We start from the raw sequence: 13,345 nt of genomic DNA, 5'->3' as shown, positions 1-13,345 counted from the left end.
TAACAGCAGGGACTAAAATAGGAACCGTTTTTCAGGATAGGGACTAAAAGCGGTAAAAATAAAATATAGGGACTAAAATGAGAATCGCCTGAAAATGTAAGGACTAAAATGTGCATTTCGCCAAACAAAAACTATCATAATACAAACAAGAATATCAGCCGGGTAAGGACTAAGGAGAGGGCGTCTTGAGTTTATGTGTTGGATATTCGGGCTTTGGTATGGAAGGGCTTTCCCTGAAATTGCAAATCATCAAAATAAAAATTGGACAGTATCATATGTATTTTACAAACGACAAAACAAGGAAAAAAGAAGCTAACTCAGTAACTACTAGAATATATAGGCCCAAAATAGAACTGCTCTCACCTAAATCATTGAACAAACTTTTATTTATTTGGGCTCAAAATCATGGAACCACCAAGCACCTTCATATAGTAATTGTTGGATTGGTGACAGGGAGAGCAGTGATAAATTAAGGTAGGTGATAATAAGAGCTAGGTACACAACAATAAAACAAATCCCATTTTAAGTATTTTCATTGCAAACCTTGAGTTATCAACCAACCAATCATACTCCTTTACAGCCAAATCTCACTTTTAAGAGTTAATCAACGATTAATAAACTAAGAACTAAATAGGCCTATGTATCTCTCCTACTCCTTGCACTCCAACACAAACACATTAGCAAAATTTGAGAGAGAGAAATGGATGACAGCATAAATTGTGGATTGCTAGTTATGTGCTTCGTCATTCTAGCTGCAAGCCATAAGGCCCATGAGAAAAAGAGCTTATTGGGGGTGCACTAGAGAGTGTATCCCAGGTTGTAAATCAAGGTTGCAAGAGGGTATTGTCTCTTGCATCATTTTCTGTACCATGCAGTGTTCAAGTTCTTTCAGCAGTCGGGTAATTGCTCCAGAACTGAGTATATTTGTTCTAAAACCAGCTTGTAGCATTTATATGTTATTGTATTAAATGTATGCATGCATAATATGAAATTTATTGACAGAACCATATAGATCTTAATGTTTCATGTTATAATCTGAAAATGAATTTTCATGTGACAATAAAACCAGGTTACAGGGGCCAACAGCAGTACTAACACTGCTGCCAGCTCCATTTTCATTGCCACTATGGCTACACAAAATCCCTCTCAAATACAAAGCAATGGTACCACAATACACACCAGCATCATCATTCTCACCACAATCATTAACTCACAAAAATGATCCTTGAACCTCTGCTGCAAACATTAACTGCTCCTCAAATATTCTTAAGCTCGTAAGCATTCTTGCCTTGCAAAATGAAATGCTGACTGTTGTGAAAGCTTGTTTCTCCACAAGGAATGAAAGAAACAGAAATGGATTCCAGAATCAAGATAAGATCAGGTTAAAGCATCAAAGGATTGGAGAGGCATCTTAAGTTTAGCTCTTAAAATTGAAAAGCAAAGAAAGCAAGGAGGATCTGCAGACTGTTTTATAGAGGAGTCAAGAGGGTTTTAGGGGGTCAGTTGCCTCCCTCAAATTCTTTGAATGGCTGGAGCAGGCTAGTATGAATCTAGCTCTTTATGATCCCCTATCCATCCAACCTACCTACCATGCCACTCTAATTGGCGAACTTTGAGACGCAATTTTGGTAACTTGTCCAACATTAGATTTTGTATAAAACATTTGTTAGTGTAAAAGCGTCTGTTGTTCAGAAGTTGGTTGTAAGCAAGTTTGTAGAGCACATCTCTGATCTTTCAGAATACCTAGTGGCAACAACTTGGACAGGAATGCAAACATATGCATTCAGAACTAGACTAGAAAAGTAGAATTGATCAAGACTGTTGAGGGGTGTTTCCTTCGTCTTCTTTTTCTTTTTTGGTTAATTTGTTAAGTTGCACAGCAAGGGGTGCTTTATTGACATGAAAACAATCCCCAATTCCTAAAACCAACAACAGACTTAGGATAAGTCAAGACATTCTATTTGATTGCTTACATTATCCGCTAAAAGTTAGATGTTAGAAAAGTGGTTTGATTACAACGACTAGGAGGGATTCTGGAAGTAGAAAGAGTGCAAATTCAGCCGGAATTTAATACATAATCAGTTCAACTTATACCCAGCGAAAGAAAAGAGTGCACAATTTTTAACTTTCATGTTTGAAAAAGGAAAATTCAATAGGTTGCTCAAACATTCACCCTTGGTTGCTCTGTTGAAATGAAACCCCTAAAACTTCCAGGAGAAATCTGACCAGGAACCAAGATGGTCTTTTACAAGTGAAGAAACCCAACGAGACCAAAGGGCTTTCTTGCCACAATGTCCTATCAAGCATACCAGAGAAACACAATCTTATAATGAATGAAAGAAATTACAAACAAACAAAAGAAAACATGAGCAAAATCTAATTCACCTTCACCTCCACTAGAGAAGTCGACAAACTTTCAAATTGTTCACTATTGGTGCCAATCTACTGCCAAACTCTCAGATATATGAAAACCTACTAACATCATACATGTGTAGTGGATGGGCGTTTAGAAGCACTTCCCAACCAACTTGAATCATGGTTAGTTGAACTAAGCTAATAAACTATTGGAGTCACTCCCAAAGCTAAGTCTATCATCATACATGTCTCTGGCTTGGTTCAAAAACAAAATTGTACATTTCTCGGGCCATGACATCAAGTTCTGATACAAGAAATATGGCTTCCTAAGAAGTTTTAATCAATCAAAATACAGCCCAACAATCTTGAAGAGAAGCAATTTTTTTCCTCCATCGTTTTCGATACAATCTTGAAACTTATTCTATGCATGCACCTATTGAGTGCATAATGAAAATCTACTTCAGACTAACTTTTACACAGGGAACGCTAGAAACAGTCTAAGCTAATACTGCATAAAAAGACAACTAACTTCTTTAAATTGCTAGAATGGAAAAGAGAGGGTTACTCATCTCAGTTCAAAAGAGAGTGAACACCGGAGAAGTAATGTAGTCTAAACTTTACTTTGGACTATCCATCCTTTCTAGTGATAACTACATATCATTTCAGAAAACCCTTATCAACTAGGCAATAATCAATTGTGCTTCATAAATAGCAAAGTAGTTTGATTACAGGTATCATTATGATTCTTTGAGAAAATGTGGATAAGGGAGAAAACACTCCTATATTCTAACGGCCATCTTTAGCATGAAAATAAACAGATCATGTTTAAACATGTTTGAGTTCAGTCAGGTAATTCTAGCAAAGTAGTTTGATTACAAGTATCATTATGATTCCTTGAGACATTGAGAAAATGTAGATAAGGGAGAGAACAGTCCTATATTCTATCACACATAAAGATATTCTAACAGCCATCTTTAGCATGAAAATAAACAAATCATGTATAAACATATTTGAGTTTAGTCAGGTAATTCTAGCTTCTTAAATTTATGCCAGCTTCTTAAAAAACCAAGAGAAAACTAAGTTTTACATTGAACCAAAAATAGGAGAACAAAATTTAATCACAAAATTAATAAACATCAAGCACATCCCTACCAACAACCATAGCATAACACTATAACAGCATCATAGATCATATAAAAGAACAGCAGCTAAACCAAACAGAAGTAACAATAGCACATCAAGACAAGAGTTGGTTCAAATATGATACATACTCTTTATTACAGAGACCAAGAACTGGATTCCTCCTCAGTATCACAAACACCTTAGAAACAAAAACATAGAAACCATATTGATTGATTTTCAAGCAGACCCAATTTGGAATTTATTTTCAATCGTACTAACAGCACAATACAAACCCCACACATAGAAGATGCATTTAATAAAACAGAGTTAGTTGTAAGATCTTATACAGATTAGTACAAAAAGAAAGTTCAGTTTATGTTTATACACAAACAACAACAATAACAAGCTTACTCCCAAAATTTGGGACAGTTAGGGTCGCCACATGTATCCTACACGGTTCTAAAGAAAAAAAAATGATATTTAAATAAAATAAAAAATAACTACTAACATTTCTAGTACTTTTATACATTTGTATTTTGCCTCCTTTAATGAATTTAGTTAAGCACTTACTATTAAAAAAACAATTGTGGACCAAGGGCTTGTTCTGTAGCAACTCTTTTTTTTTTGGTAAATTTCATGAAAATTCTCGTTTTCCTATTTAAAGCACAAAACCATGTTTTTTGACACACATGCCAACTTGTAATTGGATTATATTACTTACACGAATTTTTTACAATTGTTGTTATAATAATTGTTCTTGCTTGTTTACATTACATTTTATTTTTCAGAAGAAGATGATGTTAGCTGAAGAAGAGTTTTATAGTAGCCTTGAAAAAATGTTTTACAGTAACAGTCGCAACTGCAAAGATTTCGTATGCTAGTAGAACTACAAATGAAGATCAGTGTAAAAGATTTATAGTAGCAAACACAACTGAAGAAAAGTTTTATAGTAGCATATGCAACTGAAGAAGAATTTTTTAGTAATTGTCATGATACAAAAAATGAATTGTAATAAAGATTATAAATTTATATGAATTGAAAAAATTAAATTAAACTCACATGCCAAGTAAACCCAAAGACATAAGATCATATAGATAACCAACATGCCAAATAAAACCAAAGATATATTCTCCCCTCTCTCTCTCCAAACTCTCTTTTCTCTACTACAAATAAATTTAAAAAAAAAAAAAAATCCTAATCTAATATGTAGATATTAAAAATTTACCACAAAGTCGCGTATGAGGCATGAGATTGGGACTGAGAAAAGAAGGCAAATGACATCATTTGGATTTGAGAGAATGACATTTACAATGCGTGCTTTGGGATTGAGATTTGAGAGATTGTGATTTACCAATTTGTTCATTGGGATTAAAATTAGAGACTGAGACTGAGAAGTGAGAGAAGAAGACACTTTGAAATAGTTTTGAACATTATGACAGCACAGGTAGTTTTAAGCATTAATACAGATGACATTGTCTGGATTATAGGTACTCTTTTTTTAAAAATAATCATGTGAATTTACTAATTCCAAGCCAAATCACAATGGTTTTTTGTAATTCTATTGACTAATTTCAAATGATTGACAGGTTGTACCGTACAAAAGTTTGACTCATATTAACAATAACAATAATAAAAATGAAGAAGTAGTTCAATTAAAGACATCATTATGCTTCCTTAAGCCATTGAGGAAATTTAGATATCTAACAGCCAACTTTAGTATGAAAAGAAGCCAAATTCATGTTTAAAAGATCTCATACATGTTTGAGTTTAGTCAGGTATTTCAAGTACAACTTGTTCAATTTTTAATCAAGCCAAATTCACCAACAAAATTTTATCTGGAAAGGGAAGAAAAGATTTAAGTTTATAACAAAAGTTTCCCATGAAGCACCTCAGTTTCTTGAGGAAATATACTAAGCAAAAACACAGCTAGAATCAAAGACCATAGAGTATACTTTTAGAATTTGATAAGACAGAGTTAAGTCAAACTCAACAACTACCATAAAGTCTAAAATGTCACCTTACATCTCACAGCTTGTACATTTCAGCAGCATGGCAATGCTTAGTTGACCTTAATCACTGTGCTACAAAAGTTAGATATATAAAACATCTAACCATCAGGTTTGGACCACCAATGGTTTTTGGACTGAAAAAAAAAATTTAATAACAAACATGGGAGTGAATATATTCTGAGATTAATGGGTTGCCAGAAGAACAGGAACTAAGGGGAAGGAAGACATGATAAAGAAGCAATGGTTGTTGAACTGCTGGGAAAATTAAGCAACTTTATAAGAAGTGGGTGGCTGAGGAAGATGGGGGTGGGGAATTGGGTCAACACTGGGACTGGGGTGGAGGAAGCGGCAAAGCACTGCCACTAGTATGAAAAAAAATTGCTACTAACAACTAACCAATGTGTATGGCACTAATGCAATGTGAAGGAATTCCATTTTAGTGTTGGTGGAAACAAATGGGAGGGGTGGGGAAGATGGAGGTGTGGAAATGGGTCAACACTCAGATTGGGGTGGAGGAAGTGGCGAAGTGCTGCCACTGGTATGAAAAAAAAATGTTACTAACATCTAATCAAATACATGTATGGCACTAATGCAATGTGAAGGGATTTCATTTTGGTGTTGGTGGAGACAAACATGTTCAGCCACCAAATCATTCCAACCCAACTTCTATCTATTCTAACAAAAACAAAAAAAAATCCTTTCAACCCTTGTTTGGAGATGAGTTCACAAGTAGACCAGATTGTCCAAACAAATTGAGGTGGTAACTATGCTCCAGCAAAAATAAGACTATTATGCTAATTGCCCTGTCAGTACTGCTTCGTATTTATGCATTGGGCCTGTTACACATAAACCAATGAAAAAAAGGCCTTGGAATCAAATATAGTCATCAACAATATTATGAAACTATGAATTGTAATAATGGTTATTGACGAAATTAAATTAAATTCACATGCCAAATAAACCCAAAGACATATAAAATGATTCAGACAAAACCACATGCCAAATGAAACCAAAAGACATATTCTCCTCTCTCTCTCTCTCTCTCAACCACAAATAAATTAGAACCCTAATCTAATATATAGATATTAAAATCTTGCCACAAAGTCTCGAATGAGGCATGAGATTGGGATTGAGAGAAGAAGGCAAACAACATTGTCTAGATTTGCAAAAATGAGATTCACCAGTGTGCTTTGGGATTAAGATCTGAGAGAATGAGAGAGACTGAGGTTGAGAAGTGAGAGAAGAAGACAGTTCGAAATAGTTTTATACATTAAGATGGATAGTTTTAACCACTAAGAAAAAAGAAATTGTTCTGGATTATAGTTTTTTTTTGTTGAAACAATCACGTCAGTTTACTAATTCTAAGCCAAACCACAAAGGGTTTTGTAATTATTTTTACTAATTGTCAAATGATTAACTAGGTAGTACTGTACCAAAGTTTGACCTATAGTAACAATAACAATAACAATAATGAGGAACAGACATCATTATGCTTCCTTGAGCCATTAAGAAAATTTAGATATCTAACAGCTAACTTTCGAATGAAAACAGCCATATTCATGTTTGAGTTAAGTCAGGTTTTTCAAGTCTAGCTTGTTCAATTCTAATGATCAAGCCAAAGTCATCAATAACAAAGAGAACACCGAGTTTTACATTGAAACAAAAGGGTTCAACAGAATTAAACCACCAAGTCAATAACAAGCAAGCAAATTCCTACTTAACACCCATAACATAACACTACCAACAGCATCATATTAAAAAAAAAAACAGCAGATAAACCAAACATAAGTAACAACACCATATCAATACAAGAGTTGGTTTAAGTATAATACATACTCTTCTTTATTATGGAGACCCAGAACTGGATTCCTCCTCAGTAGCACAATACTCAACCCTATAAACATCTTAGAAACACATACATAGAAACCATATTGATTCATTTTCTCGCAGACCCATTTCCCAATTCCTTCTTAATAGCACTAAGTAGCAGCACAATATTTCAACCCCATTAATATCTTTTACACACATACTGATTCATTTTCACACAGCCCCATTTCCCAATTCTTTCTCAACAGCAGCCTTAGCAGTCTCAAGGTCCTCATCAAAGAACATATCCCATTTCCCATCCCACCTGATGAAAAACTCAGTATCCTCATAATACTTCACTCTATGCACATCCCCAGCTGGAGTAAACAAAAAATCCCCAACACCCAAATCATACCTCTCCTTTTTGCTCAAATTCCACACACTCTTCTTCCCCTCCATCACCACCAAATCATGCCCAAAAGTATGATGATGAGCCGGCTCCACACTCCCAGCTTTAAACCTCACAATAGCCGATGTGGGAGTCTCTCTCAAAATCTTCATAGACCCACCTGGGATTATATCGATCGGATTCAATTTCCTATTCTTCACCAAACAACAAATAGCACATTTTGCAGATTCATAAGACTGAGAAGAACCAGGTCCAATGGTGGGCGTAGAGTTGTCAAGAAAAGACTCTATATTGAAAGGAGTGTTGAGCCAAGTGTTGAGGATATCAACGGCGGTGGAGGGTGAAGTGGACATGCCTGAGACTGCGAGGACATTGGAGTTGTTGATGAAGCGAGCGTTGAGAGCTTCTTCAGGAGTGAGACAAGTGGCTGCAGAAACGTATGGGAATTTGTTGGCGAAGATAGCAACACCAACGCCTGTGCCACAGGCGACGAGGCCACGGGTTTCTGTGGCGGCGGGGGTGGTGAAAGACTCGGAGACTTGGCGGCCAACTTCGGCGGCGATGGTGTAGTAGGAGGAGGTACCGAGGTCTTCTACTTCGATGTTGAGGGAACGGAGATGGGAGACCAAGGTGTCTTTGAGAGTGCAGCCGAAGGAGTCGGCTCCGGCTATGATTTTGAGAGGACGAGTGGTAGTGGTGGTGGTAGACTCGGCCATGTTGGTGAGGTAAGAGAAGTAGACAGAGAGTAGAGGGAGACTTTTTGGAAGAGTGATATATTGAGAGTGTATGAGGGCGACAAAGAAATGAATCTGGACTTGAAGTTGGGACGAGGGAATGGGAAAAAACAAAAAGTCTTAAGACTTTGGAAGCATGAAGCAGCCTTTGCATATTCTACCCAAAAACGCTACAGTGTTCTCTACTGAGAGCTCTCTAGGACATTAACCAAGTTACGCTCTCTAGGACATGAAACCACGCACGCTCTCTAGGGAGGAAGAAGCAGAGCTTGCTTGGAGTGACAAGAAGGTTAAAGACCTCCATCACGTCGAGTTTAATGTGGGCCCAAGGGAGAGCTCTCCATCCTCGGGGCTTCATAACTCTTGAGTCTTTTGCCAGAGCCTCTTTTAAGGAGAAGCTCGTGAGTGAAATGCCAGGGGCTTATGTGGAAGCTTTTGATTTTGATAGCCTTATGGAGGAAGATGTTGATTCTGATGGTGAAAACGGCGCATTAGAGGCCCCTGGTCTAAATCTATTATAGTCAAGCTTGTTGGAAGAACAAACAGCCTCCTATACATGCGGACCAAGCTGAACCAAATGTGGAGGCCGGCGAGTAGAATGGATTGTGTAGATATTGGGTTTGGGTTTTTTCTGGTCAGATTCTTTTCCAAGGAGGACCTTGATAGTGTTTTAATGAGAGGCCCATGGTTTATTGGTGATTAGTTTCTATCTATAAGGCCATGGGAACCTTTCTTCAAGCCATCAACAGCTAATGTCTCACTGGTTGCGGTTTGGATATGCCTTTGTGAGCTTCCCATTGAGCTTTATGAAGCGGAGGTGCTTAAGCAGATAGGAGAATCCATTGGAAAGGTTCTGAGGATTGACTTTAATACGGCCATGGAGGCTCGTGGAAAATACACTAGATTGTGCATTCAAATCGATATCAACAAACCTTTAGTGAACCACATCCTCATTGGGCGCTTTGAGCAAGCTGTGAGTTATGAGGGCATCCAAAGCCTTTGCTTCTCCTGTGGAAGGCTTGGGCATAAAGTGGAAGCTTGCCCGTACACCATACGTAAGGGAAAGGAGCAGGTGGCGCCGGATGAGGAAGTGTTGCCTAGGCAAAGTGATCCATCACACGAAGCTTATGGCGGTCACCGTGCACAGTCCAATAACACCATGGCTGATGTGGGTGAGACAAAGGAGGTGGACAGTCAGTATGGACCGTGGATGGTAGTGAGCAAAAGGACAAATGGACATAGAGGGACAAAAGCGTTTGTTAGTATGGAGAGTACTAGCAATTCTGCTCGGAACGCTGCGCCTCAACGACCTCCAAAATTCTCGGAGTGGAGGGGCACATTGACTAGTGGTCCAGCTCTTACCCAGAGCATGCCACGTAAGGACAGGTTGCATGGCGTTGGGGATCATTCCAGAAGGTCTGAACCGAGTTGGACTCCTATTGTCGCTGGCCTGGGCTCCACGGACATTAGGGACAGCTCCAATTTGGGCCCGTTGGGTAGCTTTGTGTTGACAAAAGGGGATACCGATATTGGGCCTCTCCCAAACTTGTCTTCCCTAACCCAACCCCATAGGAGTAACCTGCTTTCTGTTAAGGGTAAAAAAGTCCTTGCCAGGGGTTTTAGTCAATCCAAGCTACCTAACACTGACCGGTCTTCATTGAGGAAGCTTACTTCTACAAAACCCACTTCCTTACCTCCTTACCATGTTTCTTCACCTTAACCGTGTACTTGTTGATCACTCGTTCAAATTCACGGCTTCTTCAAGTGGGGAAAGAGAGTACCAAAGCAGTGGGAGTGAGTCACAATTTTCAAGTGTTGAAAGAGATAACCATAGTGGCTGGAGTGTGCCGCGATTTTCAGGGGATAGGCGAGCTTCACCTTCGCGTCCTGATGTCAATATAGCTAATGATGATAGGAAAATAGGTGAGTCTACCAACCTAAATCCCATTTCTAATGATCATGGTCATTCCATTTGTGGGGGTAATGGGGATATCTCTATTGAGGAGCTGTCTAGTCCTAGTTCTAAAGATGGGTCAATTTATGAAGACATGGGTATTGATGGTATGGTGTCGGAGGGAGGGGATGGAGTCCCTTCATCTGATTAATCTACTTTCTCCAATTTTTCTTGGTTTAGTCATGAATATTATGATTTCGAATAGCAGAAGAGCTTTAAAACCCTCATTTTAGACTTACATTCATGAGTTAGCTCGGCAGCATGATCTGGCTATTCTTGTAATTATGGAGAATAAGCTGGGTGGTAGCAAAGCCAAGGAAGTCACAGATAGGTTACCTTTTGATGGATCTATACATTCGGAGACGATTGGCTTCTCTGGTGGGTTGTGGTTACTGTGGAATGAAGATAAAGTGGAGATTGAAGAGTTAGCTAAAACAAAATAGGAAATTCATGTTGAAGTAAAGGTGCGTGCCTCTAATCTCTCTTGGATTTTCTCTGCTATTTATGCTAGTCCTAGAAGTGAAGAGAGGTGCATTTTATGGAATAACCTTTCTAAGGTTGTTGATCTGCATAAGAAGCCATGGATAATGGTGGGGGATTTTAATGAATCTCTTGTCTAGGAGGATAAATTTGGTGGAAGGGGTGTTAGTGTAAGTCGGTCTTTGGCCTTTAAAATAATTGTAGTATGGTTGATATGGGATTCTCTGGTCCAAGGTTCACATGGACAAATAAGCGGGATGTTAGCAACCTCATTTTGGAAAGGATTGATAGATTTTTCATGAATCCGGATTGGTGTGCTCTCTACCCTGAGGTGAAAGTTAACTCACCTGCCTCGCTGCTATTCTGACCACTGTCTGGTTCTCATGGAGACATTTCCATTTAAAACAATCCACCTCAACCGACCATTCAGGTTTCAGGAGTTCTGGTTATCGGATATGTCTTTCCCTAATATTGTTTCTAGTGCTTGGAGTTGTAACAGGAAATTAGCTGAGTGAATTGAGGTTTTTTTTCTAAAAGGAAGCAACCCTTTGGAATAGGAATCATTTTGGGAATATCCATCAGAAGAAGAGGAGAATTATGGCGAGAATCTATGGTATTCAAAAAGCTATCTCCAATTGGCCGAGTTCCTCCCTCCTTAATCTTGAGAATCAGTTGCATCAAGAGCTGGAGGTTATCCTAGATCAGGAAAGGGACCTCTGGTTGCTGAAGACCAAAATAAATTGGCTGATTCAAGGGGACCGCAATACCTCTTTCTATCATATGTCTGCCTTAGCTAAAAGGAAGAGGAATCATATTGCCTCGGTTGAAGATGAGAAGGGTGAGTGGTTGACTGAGGAGAGAGAAGTAATGGAGCATTTTAAAAATGGTTTTGTCTCCCTATATACCACATTTCTTGAGGAGACCTCTCAGGTACCAAGGCATGATGTTCTTGGGCATGTGCAACTATTTGAGGAAGTTAAGGACTCTATTGGTGGCATGGTTACTTTGGAGGAAATCATAGACGCTTTATGGTCTATGAAACCTTATAAGGCATTGGGGTCGAATGGCCTACACACCAGTTTTTTTCAACGATTTTGGCATGTGGTTGGGGATTCTATTATGGAGGAAGTGAAGAGAGTTTTCAATGAAAGGAATGTTCCCGAATATCTTAATAGAACCCTCATTGTTCTTATTCCAAAAATTCAAGGCCCAGAAACCATTGGTAATTACAGACCTATTAGTTTGTGCAACATTTCTTATAAGATCATCTCCAAGGTTATTGTTGCTCGGCTTAGACCGCACTTGGAGTATCTTATCTCGCCCTATCAAACTGCTTTCGTTCCGGGCAGAATAGGAGTTGATAATGTTATTATTGTTCAAGAGTTGATCCACACTATAGGCAAAGCCAAAGGTTGTAAGGGGTATATGGCTATTAAGATTGACCTTGAGAAAGCTTATGACAAGATTGAGTGGAGCTTTATTAGGGAAATGCTAATCTACTTCAACTTCCCTGCCTCTCTTATTGAACTTATTATGAGCTGCGTTTCCTCAGTTTCGACATCCCTTCTCTTCAATGGTGGCTGCCTTGATTCTTTTTGTCCATTTAGAGGCATTAGACAAGGGTACCTTCTTTCTCCTTACCTTTTTATCCTTTGTATGGAATTCTTAGGTCATTTGATTGAGGAGAAGTGTGAAGCAAAATTCTGGGCTCCAGTAAAAGCTTCTAGGAGTGGTCCCTCCTTCTCGCATTTATTTTTTGTGGATGATCTAGTGCTCTTTGGAAATGCGGATTAGGATAACTGTAATACCATAAAGGCAGTATTGCATGAGTTTTGCCTAAGATCTGGGCAGAGAGTGAGTGAAGCCAAGTCTCGTGTTTTTTTCTCTCCCAATGTGGGGGCCAGATCAAAGAGAGCATCTCTCTAGTATTCTTAGGTTTAATTCGACTCCAAATCTTGGAAAATATCTGGGGTTTCCATTAAAACATACAGGAGACCGCAAGTAGGACTTTGATTTTGTGCTAGATAGAGTTAAGAAGAAGCTGGCAGGGTGGAAAGCTAACTTACTCTCTATGGCTGGCCGTGTGGTTCTCATCTAGGCTTCCTTCTCAACCATTCCAAATTATGTGATGCAGTATGCTTCTCTTCCAAATAAAATCCTTAATGGTATTGATAGGGTTAATAGAAACTTTCTTTGAGGGATGACAGATCATGTTAAGAAGATGCATTAGGTTAATTGGGGTGAGGTGTCTAAACCAAAGAAGGCAGGTGGTTTGGGTTTACAAATTGCTAAAGGAAGGAACGCTCTTGGTCAAGCTCAATTGGAGGTTTCACCAGGAGGGGAATGCCTTTTGGGCTAAGGTGCTCAAGTTCAAGTACTGCAATAGACTTCGGCTCAACTTAAGGAATGAAGCGAGACTTCCATGTTCTTCGGTCTGGAAAGGGCTAAAAAAAGGCGAAGGAGTTTTCAAAAAAGG

General features: G+C 38.5%; 1 protein-coding gene across 2 annotated transcripts; it reads right to left on the bottom strand.

Annotated features, from left to right (window-relative positions):
• Positions 1-5,401: 5,401 nt before the first annotated feature.
• Positions 5,402-9,067, bottom strand: LOC115980022 (DNA damage-repair/toleration protein DRT102-like). 2 transcript variants are annotated; one of them, XR_004089273.1, is made up of 2 exons: positions 7,323-9,067; positions 5,402-6,322 (listed from the first exon to the last, which is right to left on the bottom strand). XR_004089273.1 is itself a non-coding variant. In XM_031102209.1 (1 exon), exon 1 carries the CDS (start codon positions 8,415-8,417, stop codon positions 7,527-7,529), a length of 891 nt encoding a protein of 296 aa, XP_030958069.1. In that variant the 5' UTR covers positions 8,418-9,067; the 3' UTR covers positions 7,274-7,526. The 2 variants fall into 2 exon arrangements, 1 of the variants encoding a protein (XP_030958069.1); XM_031102209.1 differs by lacking the exon at positions 5,402-6,322 and having other exon boundaries at positions 7,274-9,067.
• Positions 9,068-13,345: the final 4,278 nt, after the last annotated feature.

Source organism: Quercus lobata, chromosome 3 (assembly GCF_001633185.2).
Source record: "Quercus lobata isolate SW786 chromosome 3, ValleyOak3.0 Primary Assembly, whole genome shotgun sequence".
NCBI classification, from domain to species: domain Eukaryota; kingdom Viridiplantae; phylum Streptophyta; class Magnoliopsida; order Fagales; family Fagaceae; genus Quercus; species Quercus lobata.
Note: the sequence above shows the minus strand (reverse complement) of the source record. Positions and strands in the feature narration are given on the sequence as shown.

Excerpts from the sequence above, each read along its gene's own strand:
- LOC115980022 (XM_031102209.1), bottom strand. The coding sequence starts at position 8,417 with ATGGCCGAGTCTACCACCACCACTACCACTCGTCCTCTCAAAATCATA.